General features: G+C 38.3%; 1 protein-coding gene across 1 annotated transcript in view; it reads left to right on the forward strand.

The window, feature by feature from the left end:
* Nucleotides 1–19,609, forward strand: part of ACAD11 (acyl-CoA dehydrogenase family member 11) — a 101,321-nt gene extending 81,712 nt beyond the window's left edge. Inside the window, exons 16-20 of the mRNA XM_003265228.4 lie at nt 1,701–1,772; nt 2,789–2,943; nt 16,503–16,619; nt 17,781–17,890; nt 18,638–19,609. Coding sequence (XP_003265276.1) covers nt 1,701–1,772; nt 2,789–2,943; nt 16,503–16,619; nt 17,781–17,890; nt 18,638–18,752 — 569 coding nt within the window. The 3' untranslated portion in view covers nt 18,753–19,609. The remainder of the gene's footprint in view (nt 1–1,700; nt 1,773–2,788; nt 2,944–16,502; nt 16,620–17,780; nt 17,891–18,637) is intronic.
* The last annotated feature ends 712 nt before the right edge of the window (nt 19,610–20,321 follow it).

Genomic DNA, 20,321 nt, shown 5'->3' on the forward strand with positions numbered 1-20,321 from the left:
GATTCTTAGATATTCCTTTGTCTCTGACAACTGTCTTAATATAAATGCTGATGGAGTTCAGAGTAGAGCCAATAAAAAGAAATAGTATAGCATTTATGTAATTTATAATTATATAAATTATAGAATATAAATTATAGAATTTATAGAATATAAATTCTGCCTTTTTGGGAAAGGGCAGATTGTATTTAAGGAAGAGCAACGCTACCAGTCTTCTCTCTGTCATTCATAAAAATGGATTAATGCACAGATAATCCACAATAAAATTATTTTTGTCTCCAATTTTAGCCCTCTTAACCAATCAACTTACAAGAACTGTTAAAAAGCAATGAGTTTTTGACTTATTTGAGTGCAAAACTTTTCCTTCCTCTGTCCTTGGGTGGGACTTCTAAGAAGCAAAGATCCATTTGTTTCCTGCCACCTACTGTGGCACATGTTCATTGTGTCCAATAAATATTTGCTAAGATCACTGTCTCAGCAAGTATTTGCTTAGCCATCATGCCCAGCTAATTTTTGTATTTTTAGTAGAGACGGGCTTTCACCATGTTGGCCAGGCTGGTCTCAAACTCCTGACCTCAGGTAATCCACCCTCCTTGGCCTCCCAAAGTACTGGGATTATAGGCATGAGCCACCAGACCCGGCCCCTGGCTTTCTTTTTATCATTGAATATGACTAATGAATATGTCCAAGTGGCAGATATAAGACTTGCAGTTTTATAGAATCACTTATCAGTAAGATGCAGCTGTAGGGTGTACCCACAGGGTAAGCATAGGTGGCAAGATGGGATGAGCAAGCTTGCTGGAGAAAATTGCATGTAGGAAATTGTTGGGTTGCAGCGAAACGGCCTCAAAGATACCAAAAATGCGTTTATAATATAGTTGAGCTGCAAATAGTTTCCATTGCAGAGGCTACATTTGAATATTCAGTATGAAAACTTTACTAGCACCTCTCCAACTCCCTGTGTCCAAGGCCAAAAGAAACAGTGTGGAGAAGGCTGATTATTGTCTCCTCTGACAGGAAAAGGGTGTAAAGTTAGCATGAGATTATCTCTAGAACTTGGCAGGGAGAAGGGGTGATGCAAAGATAAAATGTGAACGTGTTCCTGGCCTCAGTGGTTCAAATGCCAGTATTTTCAAGAGACGAACACACAGTGGAACAAGTCTAGACTGGGAGTAAACCTACCTGAAGGTCCTGTTTCTGTATCATCACTAATGCCAAGCCTGCTCTTTCCCCTCAAGCAGGCCCTTCTCATCTTTAGGCGTTGGTTTCCACAGCGATAAAATAAGAAACTTGGATTACGTTACTCATTTTTAAATTTTGAAACATTGAAACTTTTTTCCATGCAAATTGTTTGGAACCCCATATGTAAAATATTTCAAAGCAGCAGCAATAATAAAACAAATAAAATACTCTGGCTGGAGCTATGGAGCCTAGTCTTCCTTTTTCCTAGCTCTCTGAAATTGTACTTCAGAGAATGAATTAGAAAACATCTATATCAAAGGGTTTCTCTTCTTGAACAGTTGATGAGTTTTCTGGGCTGCTGGATCCTGGGGTTCAGGGCTGAGGCTTACCTCAGAATGTTCATGTCATATGGATCTTTGAAATCCTGTTTTCTTCAAGTAATTATATTTTAGCAGATTAAGAATATGTGACTCTTTTTTAGTCAACTCCTTTTGCTCTAAATTTTGTTTTCTATTTTATAGATAATTTTCATGGAGGACATTTTGAGATCCATTTTAATCAAGTGCGAGTTCCTGCCACAAATCTAATACTAGGTGAGTTGAATTTGGAAATGATTCTTCAGTATTGTACATTAATATTTCAGCTCTAAATCTGGAAAAGATAAGTCTTCCCAGATTTAGACCTGAAGTCTACCTCGATTTAGATATTAGGTTGGTGCAAAAGTTATTGCGGTTTTTGAACTGCAATTTTGCATCAAGGTAATTGCGGTTTTTGGCAAAGCCGCAATTACTTTTGCACCAACCTAATACTTTCCCTTCTTATTTACTCCATTTGTCAAGGGAAAGTTTTCTATTTGGTGGATTTTCTTACATGGAATGGTGAGGTTTTATTTAAGTGTTGGATGTGGTTTTGTATATCACATCAATTGAAAAGATAATATGAAAATTACATAATTCAGAGCAATACACTTTCTCCTAGAACATGATCTGTAGGCCTCTATTTGTTTTAAGAAAATCTCAGTACTTTATGAATTCAAGTCTTAGGTATAAGTTAGAAGCATAAATAATTTCGAACACTGTATGCCATCCTCCTGCTTATTAGAATCCTATGTCCCTTTCAAAGAACATCTAGAATACCACCTCTTCCAGCAATGTTTTTGTGTTCATCCCATCCATTCACCAAGCCCCTGATACCTGCCAGGCCCTAAGGTTATAATGATGAACAAAAAATCTCTTCCTCCTTTGCCTTTCTTTGTTTCTCTCTGTGTCTCTTACCCTTGCCCACTCTTCTGGATTCTAAACTCCTAGTATAGGAACTATGTGTTACTCCAACTTGGTATCTATTGCAGCATTAATAAAATAGCTTATGCATAGTACATACTTAAGAGACAGTTCTGAAATTTGAAATGTTTAATGGTGGTGGTTTTAAAAACATAGAAATCAAAATTCCCATGAATTCATAGTGAACCTTATTATAGAACTGATTTTTTTTCACCAGAAAGCCATTTTTATTAAGGGCAGCTCATCACTTTCCCAGGATTTGTATAAATAAAAAAAGGAACGGGCTAGGCCATTTTCACATTCCCCCTTTTCTCCCCCTTTCTTCCCAGGTGAAGGTAGGGGATTTGAAATTTCCCAAGGCCGCCTTGGACCTGGCAGAATCCACCACTGTATGAGAACAGTAGGTTTGGCGGAACGCGCTTTGCAGATCATGTGTGAGCGGGCAACACGAAGGATAGCTTTCAAGAAGAAGTTGTATGCACATGTAAGGACGATTACTTATTTGAATTTATGGTAGCCCGGTGCACTACACTAACATTGAACAAAAACATTACTTGTGAGAGAGAGACTTTCTCTACATGAACCGGGTGATTCTTTTCAATAAGGCGTATTTATGTCTGTATTTAAATACAATCTGATGAGAGGCATTTATCTTTGTGAAAGATTAGGTAGTTCTTAAAATGCTTCAACACCTCTGCACACAAGAGTATAGACAGTTCCTTCAACTTTCTCAGATTCTTGTTCTTTAGAGAACCTGGAACACTAGAGCTCCCTGTGGACATGAAGGAGCTGTCATAAGGAAGAAGGATTTGCCTTGTCCATTGGTTTCCTAGAAGGAATTAGGACAATAAGTGTAAAGATACAGGAAAACACCCCAAAACTCAGGCAAAGGGGAAACGTGCTAATAAACCCAAAAGTGGAATCAGCTTCTTCAGGAGGACTTGAGTTCTGTTACTGGAGAAACACAAGTAGAAATGGGACCGACATTTTGTGAGATATTCATGATTTTTTGAATTTTCATCTATAAATTATATCCTGCTGAGTCTGTTGTTACAAATCACTGTAAACATAGTTACATGTGGCCCATATAATAAAAATTAGGAAATATGGCCAGGCACAGTGGCTCATGCCTGTAATCCCAGCACTTTGGGAGACCGAGGTGGGTGGATTGCCTGAGCTCAGGAGTTCAAGACCAGCCTGGGCGACATGGTGAAACCCCGTCTCTACTAAAATACAAAAAAAAAAAAAAAATTAAACGGGCATGGCAGTGTGCGCCTGTAGTCCCAGCTACTTGGGAGGCTGAGGCAGGAGTATTGCTTGAACCCAGGAGACAGAGGTTGCATTGAGCCAAGATCGTGTCACTGCACTCCAGCCTGGTGACAGAGCGAGACTCTGTCTCCAGAAAAAGAAAAAAAAAATTAGGAAATATGTATTGAGAGGAAATAGAAGGCATTATTTCAGACTTCTTTGAAAAGTCTTCTACAGAGAAGTAGGATATCCAAATCATCTCCCTTCTAAGTTTTAAGAAGGCGAGAAAAACTATTATTAAATGTTCACTCTTTATTATTGCTAACATGTTAGTGTTAGGTCAAATCTGTGGTGATGGAATTACATTTGTGTTTGCTGCACATGTATATTTTAGTACGTCAGTCCCCTTATACATTTTTGACCATCCTTTAAAATTTGCAGTGTATTTTTTACCTTAAATTATTATAATCTATGTTTGCTTTTTGTAAAGTATTATTCAGCATTATACGATTTATTTGTATAGTTTTTTAACTGAAAAGCTACAGCCTGTTTTATGACACTACACCTGGGAATAATTTGTCAGGAGCCCTTTTAGTATACAGCAAAGGCAAGGGTTCAGCTGTTGGCTGGGCACTGTGGGAGGAGGTGAGAAAGTGTGACCCTCTCGGGCCCTGGATATAGCCCCTGATGCTGTTGAAGAAGGATGAAGAGGTGCTCAGGGCACCAACCATTACTTCTTACTCTTTTGTCAAGCTTGCATGCAAACTCTGGAGCAGGGTGAAGGGAGGACACAGTAAAGTCAACAGACAAGCATCTCGAATGCACAAAAGCACTCTGCACAAGTGCTGCTTTCCTGAGTGGTGTTTTAATACTGCACTAGAAAAAATTTCCCTTCCACCTTTTAAAGTTAATGTGTCATGCAGAGCAAGCCTGGCTTTTTAACAAATATGCCTGTTTTCACTGGAAACTTTTCACATCTGGCACAAATAATGTGATCTGGCAGAAACAAAAAGATGTGTGAGCATGTCATAAGCAAAACTCTGGGCCAACTTCTTTAATTTAATTTGTGAAAGGGACATTTCATTTCTTTGAATTTGGAGGCTCCTTCCAGCTGTCTTCTAATTTACTCCAGGCTGTAACGCAAAAAATTCTCCATCCCAGTTCTGTCTTAGGAAATATATTTGGCAGTTCCCTAGAGCACCTAGTTTATACCCATTTAATGCTTTTCAGCAAGTCTAGGGTCTATAGAGACCCAATTGAGAATACCTCCTTTATTCTAAAGCTGAGAAGTAAATGTCTTTTAAGTTCATGAAGTTATAAAGTTATAATTACCCTGTTTTACAGCCATCAAAAAATATTTATTTGCCACCAGCAACTTGTTTGAAATTAATTCAGAGCCATGTTTCAACCTCTAGGGCAGTGCCATCCAAAAGAAATATACTATGAACCTTAAATGTAATTTTAAATGTCCTAATAGCAACATTTTTAAAAAGTAAAAAGAAAAAGATGTAATTAATTTTAGTAATATATTTTATTTAACCCAATATATCAAAAATACTATTTCAACATGAAATCAATATAAAAATTATTAATGAGATACTTTGTTTTAATATTTATTCTTCAATATGGGGTGCATATTTTATACTTATAGTACATCTCAGTTCAGACTAGGTGTATTTCAAATGCTCATTAGCCACATATGGTTAGTAGCTATCGTGTTGAACATCACTGCTTTAGGGAAACTCTAATCAAATATCCCCTGTTGAAGGGCAAACATGACCAAACATAAAAATGGCTAAGGTGTGCATGTTCTCACTCATAAGTGGGGAGATGAACAATAAGAACACATGGACATGGGAAGGGGAACAACACACACACCGGGGCCAGTTGAAGGGTGGGGGCGAGGAGAGGGAGAGCATTAGGACAAATAGCTAATGCATGCAGGGCTTACAACCTAGATGACGCGTTGATAAGTGTAGCAAACCACCATGGCACCTGCATACCTAGGTAACAAACCTACACATTTTGCACTTGTATCCCAGAACTTAAAATAATAAAAAAGAAGAAAAGAAATGATAATAAAAGGATAATTAAATGTGAAAAAAATGGCTAAGGTGTAAGGAAGGGGCCCAGTTTCAATCTCCTGCAGATGGCTAGCCAGTTATCCCAGCACCGTTTATTGAATAAGGGAGTCCTTTCTCAGTTGCTTGTTTTTGTCACCTTTGTCAATGATCAGATGGTTGTAGGTATGTGGCCCCATTTCTGGGCTCTCTATTCTGTTACATTGGTCTATGTACCTGTTTTTGTAACAGTACCATGCTGTTTTGGTTACTGTAGCCTTGTAGTATAGTTTGAAGTCAAGTAACATGATGCCTCTAGCTTTGTTCTTTTTGTTTAGGATTGCCTTGGCTATTTGGGCTCTTTCTTGGTTCCATATAAATTTTAAAATAGTTTTTTCCTAGTTTTGTGAAGAGTGTCATTGGTAGCTTGATAGGAATAGCATTAAATCTATAAATTGCCCCAGGCAGTATGGTCATTTTAATGATATTGATTCTTTGTATCCATGAGCATGGAATGTTTTTCCATTTGTTTATGTCATCTCTGATTTCTTTGAGCACTGTTTTGTAGTTCTCCTTGTAGAGATTTTTTACCTCCCTGGTTAGCTCTATTCCTAGGTATTTTATTATTTTTGTGACAACTGTGAATGGGATTGCATTCCCGATTTGGCTCTTGGGGAGTGCTAGTGATTTTTATTTGTTGATTTTGTATCCTGAGACTTCGCCGAAGTTGTTTATCAGCTTAAGACGCTTTGGGGCTGAGACTGGGGTTTTCTAGATATAGAATAATGTCTTCTGCAAACAGGGATAGTTTGACTTTCTGTCTTCCTATTTTGATGCACTTTATTTATTTCTCTTGCCTGACTGGTCTGCCCAGGACTTCCAATACTGTGTTGAATAGGAGTGGTGAGAGAGAGCATCCTTGTCTTGTGCCAGTTTTCAAAGGGAATGCTTCCAGTGTTTGCCCATTCAGTATGATGTTTGCTATGGTTTTGTCATAGATGGCTCTTATTATTTTGAGGTATGTTCCTCGAATACCTAGTTTATTGAGAGTTTTTAATAGAAAAGTTTAGCAGAGGTGTTGAATTTTATTGAAAGCCTTTTCTGCATCTGTTGAGATGATCATGTGGTTTTTGTCTTTAGTTCTATGTGATGAATCAGATTTATTGATTTGCATATGTTGAACCAACCTTGCATCCCAAGGATATAGCCTACTGGATCATGGTGGATAAGCCTTTTGATGTGTTGCTGGATTCTGTTTTCCAGTATTTTGTTGAGGATCAAAGACTTAAATGTAAAACCCAAAACTATAAAAACCCTGGAAGACAACCTATGCAGTGCCATTCTGGACATAGGAACGGGCAAAGATTTCATGATGAAGACGCCAAAAGCCATTATAAAAAAAAGCAAAAATTGATAAATGCAATCTAATTAAACTAACAAGCTTCTGCACAGCAAAAGAAACTATCAACAGAGTAAATAGACAACCTACAGAATTGGAAAAATTTAGCAAACTATTTGCATCTGACAAAAGTCTAACATCCAACATCTATAAGGAACTTAAACAAATTTACAAAAAAAAAAAAAAAAAAAAAAAAAAACATTAAAAAGTAGGCCAAAGACATGAACAGACACTTTTCAAAAGAAGACAGACATGTGGCCAACAAGCATATGAAAAAAAGCCAAAAATCACTGGTCATTAAAGAAATGCAAATCAAAAAAAACCGCAGTGAGATACTATCTAACACTAGTCAGAATGGCTGTTACTAAAATGTTAAAAAATAACAGATGCTAGTGAGGTTGTGGAGAAAAAGGAACGCTTATACACTGTTGGTGGGAGTTCAGCCATTGTGGAAAACAGTGTGAGGATTCCTCAAAGAACTTAAAACAGAAATACCATTTGACCCAGCAATTCCATTACTGGATATATACACAAAGGTATATAAGTCATTCTATGTTAAAGACACATGCATGCATATGTTCAGTACAGCACTATTCATAATAGTGAAGACATGGAATCAACCTAAATGCCCATCAGTGATAGACTGGATAAAGAAAATGTAGTACATAAACACCATGGAACATTATGCAGCCATAAAAATAATAATTGATTTCTTTTGTGGAAACATGGATAGAGCTGGAGGTCATTATCCTTAGCAAACTAACGCAGGAACAGAAAACTAAATACCACATTTTGTCACTTGTAAGTGGGAGCTAAATGATGAGAACACATGGACACATAAAGGGAAATAACAGACATGGTGGCCTACCAGAGGGTGGAAGGTGGGAGGAGGGAGAGGGTTGGGAAAAATAACTAATGGGTACTAGGATTAATACCTGAGTGACGAAATAATCTGTACAATAAGCCCCCATGACACGAGCTTATCTATATAACAAACTTGCACATGTACCCCGAATTTAAAAGAAAAGTTAAAAATAAATAAATTAAAAAGATATGATTACCATCAGAAAAAAAATAAAATAAAATGTAAATATAATCTGGAAAACACAGGTATGGAAGGTTAATATGGCTCACATCAAAGCACCGTAATTGTCTGCTGGTTTAACTCATCTTAATGAACATTTTTCTCCACTGTAAACACCAATTCTGTGTTTAGAATTGGAAACCAATTCTGTGTTTAGCTTAACAATAACCCACAACACTTGGACCAACTCAATTCCGTGTTTAGAATTGGAAACCAAAAAACTCGTTAGAGCCCGCCGGATGCATTTTGTATGCCTCCTGGGTTTCATTGAGGAATTCTGAATGTTTGGTTGCCTGTGGGACTTATGGTGAGGTTTGATTTTCATATTTTTCCACTTACCTCCCTGCTTCTCTTACAAGTCCTAGATCACTTTTTTTTACTTTGAATTTTGAGAGTTCTTTGTATATTCTAGATACTATCCTGTCAGATATGTAGTTTGTAAATATTTTCTCCTACTCTGTATCTTGTCTTTTCATCCTCTTAACAGGGTCGTTCACAGAACAAAAGTGTTTAATTTTAATGAACTCTAATTTGTCAATTTTTGCTTATGTGGGTCATGCTTTTAGTGTTAAGTCTAATAACTCTGCCTAATCCTATATTCTGAAGATTTTCTCCTATAATGTGTCACTAAAAGTTTCACAGCTTACATTTTGAGTTAATTTTTGTATGAAACTTAGGTCAAGCTTCTTTTTTTTTTTTTTTTTTGCCTGTGGATGTCCAATTGCTTCAGCAACATTTTTTGAAAAAGCTCTCTTTCCTACATTGAATCGTTTTTGTGCTTTTCTCAAAAATCAGTCAGACATTATTTGTGTGGGTTTATATATGGGTTGTCTCTTCCGTCTTAATTATCTATGCGTCAGTCTCTCTGCCAACACGGCACAGTCTTGATTACTGTGGTTACATAATTAGTCTTCAAATAAGCTAGGCTGATTCCTCTCAGTTTAGACTTCTCTTTCAAAAGTGTTTCGGCTATTCTGGTTCCTTTGCCTTTGCATATAATTTAAAAATAATCTTGTCTATATCTGCAAACATTGAGAAAAATTGATATCTTTACTATGTAGAGTTTTCTATTCTGTGAACCTGGTATATCTCTCCATTTATTTAGCCTTTCCTTGGTTTCTTTCATCATCTACACACATCGTCTCATCTGTGTGTAGTTTTCAGCATACAAGTCCTATACATAAGTATTTCAGTTTTCAGCAATTATAATAAGTATTGTGTTTTTAATTTCAGGGTCTATTACTAGTATATAGAAGTATAGTTTTTTTGTTTTGTTTTTTGTTTTGTTTTTTTGAGATGAAGTTTCACTGTTGTTGCCCAGGCTGGAGTGCAATGGCATGATCTTGGCTCACTGCAACCTCCGCCTCCTGGGTTCAAGCGATTCTCCGGCCTCAGCTTCCAAGTAGCTAGGATTCAGGTGCCTGCCACCACACCTGGCTAATTTTTTTGTATTTTTAGTAGAGACAGGGTTTCACCATGTTGTATATTTATCTCATACCCTGTGGCCTCGCTGAACTCACTTATTAGTTCTAGGAGTTTTTTGTAGATTGCTTGGGATTTTACATAGATAATCATGTCATCTGTAAATAAGGAACAGTTTTATTTATTCTTTTCTGATATACCTGCTTTTTGTCTCTTTCCTTTGTCTTACTGCACTGGCTAGAACTTCCAATACTATGTTGAATAAGAGAGGTGAGAACTGACATTCTTACCTTGTTCTCTGTCTTAGGGGAATGTTAAGTATAATGTTAGCTATAGCATTTTTGTAGATGCCGTGTTGTGGATGCCACCACGCCTGGCCCTATATCATTATATTTGATATACATTTCTTCTAAATAACATATTTTTAATCTGCTTTATCAGTCTTTGTCTTTGTAATAACTGATACATTAGGGCTTACATCGGATATTTTATTTTTGTTTTCTGTTTGTTCTCTCTGGTTATTGTTTTTCTGTTTTCCTTTTCCTGCATTCCTGTGTGTTAACATTTTTAGAACTCCATTTTGATTTATTTATAGTGTTTCTCAAGTGTATCTCTTTGTATAGCTCTTTTGGTGGTTGTTCTAGGTATTATATATACATGTTTATCTATCTAGTTACCTTTCTTTCTAGATCTTATTAAAGTCTATTGGTGTCATCATTTTACCAGTTTGAGTCAAGTATAGACATTTTACCTTCCTTTAAGTTCCTTTAACTTCTCCCATTTGTAATATAATTGTCTTGGGCCTGGCTCAGTAGTTCACGCCTGTAATCCCACACTTTGGGAGGCCATGGCGGGTGGATCATTTGAGGTCAGGAGTTTGGGACCAGCCTGGCCAACATGGCGAAACCCTGTCTCTACTAAAAATACAAAAATTAGCCGGGTGTGGTGGCGTGTGCCTGTAACCCCAGCTATTCAGGAGGCTGAGGCACAATAATTGCTTGAACCCAGGAGGCGGAGGTTGCAGTGAGCTGAGATCACGCCACTGCACTCCAGCCTGGGAGATAGAGTGAGACTCTGTCTCTAAATACATAAACAATATAATTGTCTTAATTATTTTCTCTAAATACATTTAGAACAACATCAGGGTTATAATTTTTGCCTCCACCATCAAATATACTTTAGAAAATTTTAGAGAAGAAAGCAAATGAATTTTATTAGCCGTATTTTTGCTTATTGTGTTCTTTCTTCTTTCCTGATTTTCCAAGGTTTCTTCTTTTATCTTTTTCTTTCCATTTAGAGAACTTCCTTTAACATTTCCTTTAGGGTCTAAAAGTGACAAATTCTGTTTTGCTTCACCTAAGAATGTCTTATTTCTTCTTTATTCCTGAAAGATATCCCCACTGGATATAAGTTTCTTTTCTTTCAGCACTAGAAAAATACTGTGCTACTTCCTTCTGACATATATCTCCCTGCTATAGATAAGGTGTCATTTTTCTCTGGTGCTTTCAGGATTTTTGTGTGTCTATTTTTTCAGAAACTTAATTATGATGTGTGTTGGTATGGATTTCTGGGATTTATCCTGCTTGGGATTCACCCAGCTTCTTGAATCTTCAGGTTTAGGTCTCTTGCCAAATTTGGGATGTTTTCAACCATTGTTTCTTCAAACTTTTTCAGCCTTACTCTTTCTCTTCTTCCTGGAATCTGGTGATGTGAATGGTAGATCTTTTGTTATAATTCCACATGTTCCTGTGATGCTGTTCTTTTTTTTTTTCAGTTTGTTTTCTCTCTTTGGTTTAGGTTGGGCTGTTTCTATTGTCCTATCTTCCAGTTTACTGATTTTTTTCTTCTGTCCCCTCTATTCTGCTGTGGAACCCATTTACTGAGCTTTTTATTTGAACTGTTATATTTTTTACTTATAAAATACCCATTTGGTTTTTCTTTACATCTTCTATTTCTTTGCTGAGGCTTTCTATTTTTTTAATTGCTTCAGTTGTGTTTGTAACTGCTCACTGAAGCATTTTTATCATGGCCGCTTTAAAATTTTGTCGGAAATTCTAACATCTCTGTTATCTGGGTGTGTTAGTCCATTTTACAGTGCTATAAAGGAATACCTGAGACTGGGTAATTTATAAAGAAAAGAGGTTTTGTTTGGCCCATGGTTCTGCAGGCTGTACAAGCCTAATGCCAATGTCTATTTCTGGGGAGACCTCAGGAAGCTTACAATCATGGTGGAAGGTAAAGGGAAAGCCAGCACATCACGTGGCAAGAGAGGGAACGAGAGATAAGGGGGGACATCCCAGACTCTTTTAAACAATCAGATCTCATGTGAACTCATGACTGAAGAGAAGGCATCAAACCATTTATGAGGGATATTCCCCCATGACCCTCCCACTAGGTTCCACCTTCATGTTTCAATATGCGATTTGGAGGAGACAAGCATCCCAACTATATCACGGTGTCTCTTGATTTTTAAAAAATTCATTTTGAATTGTTCCAGGTTTTTGGTATTATGGGTGATTTTTAAAATTGAAACCTGAACAGTTTTATATTGTGAGACTCTGGACCTTTTTAAACCTTCTTGGCTTTCTTTGACACCATTCTGTCAGAGAAAGGAGTGGCATCACCTCGTTACTGCTAGGCAGAGAGAGAAGTCCAGGTTCCCCTCCCAGCTTCCATCAGTACCTGAAGAGGATGATGCCCTCATACTGCCAGGTGGGATGAAAGTCCAGGCATCCCATTTGGACTGCACTAACACTTCATAGGATGGGTTGGGGGGACTTATTACTGGCCAGTGGGGAGGAAAGTCTTAGGTTTTTACTTGGCACTGTCTGCTTCTTTCCTGGCAGGGGAGTTGGGGCCCCTCATTACAGTGTTTGCCAGGGTGGAAGCCTACGCTCCCCATCCTGCCTTTGCTGGTGTGAGGAGCGGTGGGGGCCAATGTTTTTTCTGTGGTGTTTGGCTGGAGTAAAGTGGTTATTCTCTAAAAGATTTTTGGCTTGTTAGGCTGCCTCTTTCCTGATCCTTTGGTTAGAGAGATTATGCTTTTGTTGGGGTGCTTTATGTTTTTGTTTTGTTTTGGTCTGTGCTCACTGACATTTCCAGGTTCCTAGATTCTTCAGCTGCCAAGAAGAATCTCAGCAGCTGAGATATATGAGGCAAAAAGAAAACCTAGAAAACACACCACTAGGTTATTCTTTCGGACCTGAAGTCCCTAAATAGTCTGCCTTTTCTGTACCTTTCAGAGTCTTCTTATGTTTGTTTTATAGATAATGCCCAGGGTTATTAGTTGTACTTAACAGAAGGAATACAGAAAAATATATCAATTCCATTCTTGTTAGAAGCAGAGGTTATCAGACATACTGATTTTCTTAGTCTGTGTAGGCTGTCTGTAAGCCACAATGCACAGCTCTCTGGGAAAACATGGATTGGAGAATGGGGTCTGGAGCCAAGGCTGAAGTAGAGTCTCCTCCATTCCAGATCTAGGACTTGGGACCCACACGCTCTAGTATGTGTACAAAGCACATAAAGTTAACAATTTAGATGAAGTAGACCAATTCCTCAAATCCCACGAACTATCAAAACTCACCGAAGATGAAATAGATAACCTGAATAGTTCTACAACTATTGTTATAAGTTGAATTCAAAGTTAAAAAGCTCCTGAAAAAAGAAATCTTCAGGCCCAGATGGTATTACTGGTAAATTCTACTAAACAGTTAGAAAAGAAGTAACACCAATTTTACATATCTATTCCAGAAATAAGAAGGAGGAAACACTTGTCAACTCATTTTATGAGGCCAGAATTATCCTAATCCAAAACCAGACAAGAACAAACCATAGACCAATATAGATGCAAAAACCACCAACAAAGTATTACCAAATAAAATCTAGCAGTATGTAAAAATAATCATACAGCATAAACAAGTAGGGTTTATCCCACAAATGCAAGCCTGATTCATATCTATAACTCGATAATTAAAAATAAATTATTATAATCTGCCAAACTAACAGCAAAAACTGCATGAACATTAAAAAATCACATGATCATATCAATTGATGCTTTGGCATTTGACAGAATTCAGCATCTGTTTATGACAGAAACTTTCGGCAAACTGGGAATACAAAGGAATTTACTCAGCTTTATAGAGAGTATTTTTAAAAATCTAACATCATACTTAATGATGAAAGACTAAATGCTTTTCCCCAAAAACTGGAAATGAGGCAAGAATGTTCACCCTCACTATTCCAATTTATGATCATACAAGAATTCCTAGCCAGTGCAGTAAAACAAGAGAAAAAAAGTGCATGTAGTTGGGGGAAAAAAGAAGTAAAACTGGGCCTGCTTGTAGATGACAATGTGATTGTATAGAAAATCCTAAGGAACATATCAAACAAAATGAAACAACCCTCCCAGAACTAATAAGTGAGTTTAGCAAAGTCACAGGATACAAGGTCAGTACGTAACAATTTTATTTTTATATACAAGCAATGAACAATGGGGAACTGAAAGTTTTAAAATACCATTTACAATAGTTTTTTTTAAGTACTACTCTACCAAAACACGTACAATATCCACATGCACTAAAAAGTAGAAAACAGTGATATAATAAATCAAAGGAGACCTAAGTAAATATGTAGATTAGAAGACTAACAGATTAAAGATGTTAACCATCCTCAAATTGATCTGTAGACTTAAGGCAGTTCCAGTCACAATCCCAAAAGGACATTTTTGTAGATAAAGACAGACTGATCCTAAAATTTATATGCAAATACAAAAAAACTAAAGAAGCCAAAACAATTTGAAAAAGAAGAAAGCTCAATGAATCACACTACCCAATCTTAAGACCTACTCTAAGCTACAATAATCAGTGAGCAAAAGGCATATAGATCTTTGGAGCAGAAGAGAGAGTCCAGATATAGATTCATAGAAATATAGGCCAATTAATTTTTTATATAGGTGCAAAGGCAGTTCGATGGAAAAAGTTACATCTTTACAGTAAATGGTGTTGCAGCAATTGGACATAGATAGGCAAACGAGTGACCCTTGATCTAAACCACACACCTCACACAAAAATTTAACTCTAAATGGATTATAGATCTAAATGTAAAAGGTAAAACTGTAAACTTTTAGAAGAAAACATGGTGGAAAAATCATTTTCTGAGATTAGGTAAAATGTTCCTAAACACGCACCAAAAGCAAGACTCATAAAAGAAAGAATTGACAAATTGCTCATATGGCAAATGACTAGTGTCCTGAATATATAAGGACTCTCTAAATCAAATATAAGAAAACAACTCAATTAAAAAATGGACAAAAGACTTTAACAGACATGTCACCAAAGAGGCATAGAGATGGCAAATCAGTACATTAAAGGGGATCAACAGCAGTAGCCATTACAGATATGCAAATGAAAACCATGATATCTCTGCACACTGTTAAAATGACTAAAATATGATACTAAGTGCTGATGGTTTGAGGAGCAACTGGAACTCTCATACACTGCTAGTAGGAATGCAAAATGTACAACCACTCTAGAAAACTGTCAGCTTCTTAATAAACATTTACCACTGACCCAACAATTCTACTCCTGCTATCTGCTTTAAAAAATGAAAACATATCCACACAAAAACCCATATATAAATGCACAGAAGCTCTATGAATAATCTCGCGATGGCTCACGCCTATAATCCCAGCACTTTGGGAGGCCGAGGCAGGCAGATCACAAGGTCAGGAGTTCAAGACCAGCCTGGCCAATATGGTGAAACCCTGTTTCTACTAAAAAACACAAAAATTAGCCAGGCATGGTGATGGGCGCCTGTAGTCCCAGCTACTCAGAGGCTGAGGCAGGAGAATGGCTTGAACCCAGAAGGTGGAGGTTGCAGTGATCTGAGATCACGCCACTGTACTCCAGCCTGGGCGACAGACCAAGAGTCTGTCTCAAAAAATAAATAAATAAATAAGCAAAATTTAAAAACTGGCAACAACTGAAATGTCCTTCAACAGGCAAATGGATAAACCAACTGATACATACTTACAATGGAATACTACTCAGCAATAAAAAGGAATGAACAGTCAATACACAGAACAATTTGGATGAAGCTCAAAGGCATTAAACTGAATGAAAAAGTTAGTCTCAAAACAATACATGCTATATGATTCTATTTACATGACATTCTGGAAAAGGCAAAACTATAGTGATGGAGAACCTATCAATGGTTGCCAGAGGTTAGGAGTGGGAGGAGGCTGTGACTAAAAAGGGGCAGCACCAGGGAGTTCTGTGGGAGATGGAACTGTTCTGTGTTCTTGACTGTGGTTATTCCAATCTATACATGTACAACTGTCTACTAAAGAAAAGGTCATTTTTAATAAATAACAATAACAACACAGCAAATTGCTGCTGAACTGTCCCCACACTGAAATTGTGCTGAGAATTTTCTAGTTTACCTATAAGCAGCTTCACTACCATACATTTAGCCAAGTTTCCATGATGCAGGCAATTAGCATTCAGGAGGGCCTTTGAGTGGTTTGGCAGTAAGGCAGTTGCTCTCAGTTCAGCCATCTTTACCTTAGACATTAAGATACCCAAAATAAATGATTTTTCTGGGAAAATAAAATGTCTTTCTAAAGTATTTCAATTTTAACTGTAGCATTCCACAAGTATGTGGTTAGGCTGGTGTATATCAAATGAATTAACTCTTCCATTTAAAAATACATAGAGTAAAGCTTGTGAACAATCTCTGGCTTAGAGAGTGTTTTCACCAAACTATAAGACTGTGTTACACGTGGACATCAGATACCAGCTTAGCTCCTCCTTCCTTTTGCTCCCCTATAGGAGGTTGTGGCTCACTGGATTGCTGAAAGCCGCATTGCCATTGAGAAGATCCGCTTGTTGACTCTGAAAGCCGCTCACAGCATGGACACTCTGGGCAGTGCTGGCGCTAAGAAAGAGGTGAGGCTACCTTCTCCCCTCAGACCACCAACTGCTGAGCCTTCTCCACTTCTCTCCACCTGTTGGACATTTCAGTTTTCATGGCATCTTGATGGCACTCAGAATATTGGAAGCCCCCATGTGATTTTGGGTTATAAATTATAAATGCCTGTCACTTGCTAGTCTCCTAGCAAGTGCTTTAGGGAATGATTTTCAGGAGGGAGAATATCTTCAGCATTCTTAAGATACAGCAACAAGGAATGGGGGAAATCATAGGCTTTACACAGCCCTGGAACTGCACCCGCTCTGCCACTTTCTTCTAGCCTTGTGATCACGGGCAAAGTACTTAACCTTTCTGCCTAAGGCCTAGGGTTCTTGTGAAGAGTAACCAAGATGATGTACATAGAATGTGCAGCAGCCACGCACAGTGGCTCTCACCTGTAATCCCAGCTACTTGGGAGGTGGAGGTGGGAGAATTGTTTGAGGCCAGGGATTCGAGACCAGCCTGGGCAACATAGTGAGACCCTGTCTCTTACAAAAAAAAAATAGCTGACATGGTAACTTGTGCCTGTAGTCCCAGGGAGGCTGAGGCAGGAGCATTGCTTGAGCCCAGGATTCTGAGGCAGCATAGTGAGCTATGATCATGTGTGGGAATAGCCACTCCACTCTATTCTGGGTGACAGAGTGAGAGCCTGTCTCAAATAACAAAACAAAAAATGCAAGCATGATACTGCTACACAGTACATGTTTCATGAAAGAAACATCCTCTCATCCTCTGCTTTCTTATGTTTCTGGCTTATATGAAATAAAGACATAATCATTTAATTCTAAAAGCCCATAAAACTGCTAAAAGAAAACTGATTAACGATGCAAAGACCCTTGGACTATTTTTATGATCCCTAAGGTGATGAGTGTGATTTATCAGCTGCCTGAAATCCTTTTGGAAACAAGGCAAGTTAGAAATAAATGGATAAAATGTGATTTGGAAGAGGTGTCTCTTTCCAGAGGGTCTGTATTGACTGAAATATGGCATTGCAGCAGGATCTCTTTGTTGGCTTTTGTTAAAGATCCTGTTTTAGTGGTGACTTGGATGTGGGAAAGTTCCCTTGTTTCATTTCCCAGTTTTGCCACATTGTGTATAGTCTAAGAAAGAAGCATTCTTTTCATATTTTGCTTACACAGATTGCAATGATCAAAGTGGCTGCCCCACGGGCTGTCAGCAAAATCGTTGACTGGGCCATCCAGGTGTGCGGAGGTGCTGGTGTTTCCCAGGATTACCCTCTGGCTAACATGTGAGTAGATGTCATTTAAGAACCATCTACGTTTGATAGGCATGGAGGTAACAAATCTATAGATGCCTTGACATTAATTGCTTATGTTTATTTTCAGCATAATTGAAGGCTAAGTGAAGTGATATACATTAATATAGAGCTCAACATCAAGAAATAGTTGCTCTTATTATTACAATAATCATTTCATTCCTTTATGTTAATTTTTACACTGAGGGGACCCACTGAGGATTCCTGGGCTGTAGATACAGCATGGGGTTTCGTTGAATTTGTAGCAGGACATGTTAGTGACTATCTAATATCTAGATCCTGATTACTGGGAGGCAGAAAGGAACATTCTCCATTCCCCATCTGTCCATCTCCACACATAATTACAGTGTCACCTTCTCTATCACACTGGAGATAGAGTCTCATCCTTCATCAATTTTTAAGCTTAAGAAAGAACTAAATATATAGTATCATACCAGTCACTGCCTGTTCTAAGTTCTAGCAACATGTAGTAAACTGTAGCAAACCAAGAATGAGATTAACTCCACTGTACTTTGCCATTTAACTTTCCCAAGTTGGAAACTTTAAGATGGCATAGCAGAAGCCCTTTAGCTTATTTTCCAGGTACTCTTTTTCTTACCCTGACCTTGGTGGAATTTAAGAATTAATATAGTCTTGGTTTACAATCAGAGTGACTGACGTCAAAGTACCATGTTCCTCTTCCGTAACTCCCTGTGATCCCTGAATCTTTTGCTTTTTCAGGTATGCTGTAACCCGAGTTTTGCGTTTAGCGGATGGACCTGACGAAGTTCATCTTTCAGCAATTGCAACAATGGAGCTGCGGGACCAAGCCAAAAGGCTGACAGCCAAGATATAAGGAGAGTGACACTGCCACATCCCACTGGCAGAAACTCTCCTTTATACAAACTTCATTGGCTCCAACATTTGAATCTCATATTTTTGCAGCAGTTTGAGCACAGGGTTAATTATTCATTTGTGGTAAAGATTATAGCATCTATTTTGATCAGTGGGTTTTATTATTTCAAGGGTCATACAGGGTTAAGTTCAATAAGAAATGCTGTAGCTGTTGTCAATCTAGTGCCTCCTCGAGGCCAGGAGTTCAGGACCAGCCTGGGCAACATAGCGAGACCCCCATTGCTACAAAAGATTTAAAAATGAGCCAAGTGTGGTGGCACATGCTTGTAGTCCTAGCTACTTGGGAGGCTGAGGCAGGAGGATTGCTTGAGTCTAGGAGTTTGAGGTTTGGTGAACTGTGATCGTGACACGGCCTCCAGCCTGGGTGACCGAGTGAGACTCTGTTTCTAAAAATAAAAACAAATAAAAAATAAATTTCTTCTTGGGGTGGGGTGGAGGCAGGGAGCAAGAATTTGACCTGGCTCTGATCCCTGATGTGTTGTGTGGGCCTCTTTAACATTTGCCACTGAGCCTTAACCTCACTGTACCTCACTTTACTTTACACGCATTGGTGTTAATATTTTAATCTTAGAAGACCCTGATCCACTGAGGGTTTGTTGTGAGAATCACTGAAGCCATGTAGAAGCACCTTGAAATCTGTAAAACCACAATAAAGTACTTTATAAAAGGTATCCTTATTTGAAGTGGATAAATCTTATAACTCGAACTATTTAACCTTATGATTAATTTTAAAAGTTGTGATTTAGAAGACAGGATTGTTTTTGAACATTAGGAATTAAAGGCTATATCTGGTCCTTACAATTTTGTGATTTGTTTCTCTGTCTGAGGAAAGCTGGCTGGATTGGTTGCTGATTTGTTTTAGTTAATCTATTGTCATGTATCTGGCCATCCCTAAGGCAAGTCACTCCATATGATCTATACTTACCTCTCTCCTTTCCCTGAATTTAGTCAGATAAAATTAAGTTAAAAAAGAACACCAAGGATTGTTTTGAAAAGGAAAAAAGTCTCCAAAGGATAAAGTGAGAAGATCAGTTTCAGGATCAGGGCCCCAGTCCTGGTGAGAGAATGGACCAACGGTCAACTCCCCAGCATTGTGGCCATTTCTAGGGTTCTGTCTCCTTAGGCTGTCACTGGGAGTCAGTAGGCAGCCGTTCATCTGGGACAGTCTGCCAGGTTTGCCATGTGCTTGAAACCACATGGTTTTAAAGCGAGAAACTGCCCTTTCTAATAATCAGATGGCAGGGAGGGAGCCGGGAGGAGAGAGCTCACCAGGCAGGGCTCTACCCATGAAGACCCCTCCAAGATTGTCAAGTGGTCAGCGACAGTGCCTCGAGGAGGGGCCTTGAGACTGCCGGATAGGGAAGACACCATGAGGCTCCACACAGAAAGGTCATGGTCTTTCTCCAGCAAAACATTTAGGATGCACAGGGGGTAGCTATGATTGTCCAGGGGAGGGGGTAGCTATGATTGTCCAGGGGAGGAGCTAGTTAAGGGTCTCTGGTAATTGACC

This window comes from Nomascus leucogenys, chromosome 8 (genome assembly GCF_006542625.1).
Source record: "Nomascus leucogenys isolate Asia chromosome 8, Asia_NLE_v1, whole genome shotgun sequence".
NCBI classification, from domain to species: domain Eukaryota; kingdom Metazoa; phylum Chordata; class Mammalia; order Primates; family Hylobatidae; genus Nomascus; species Nomascus leucogenys.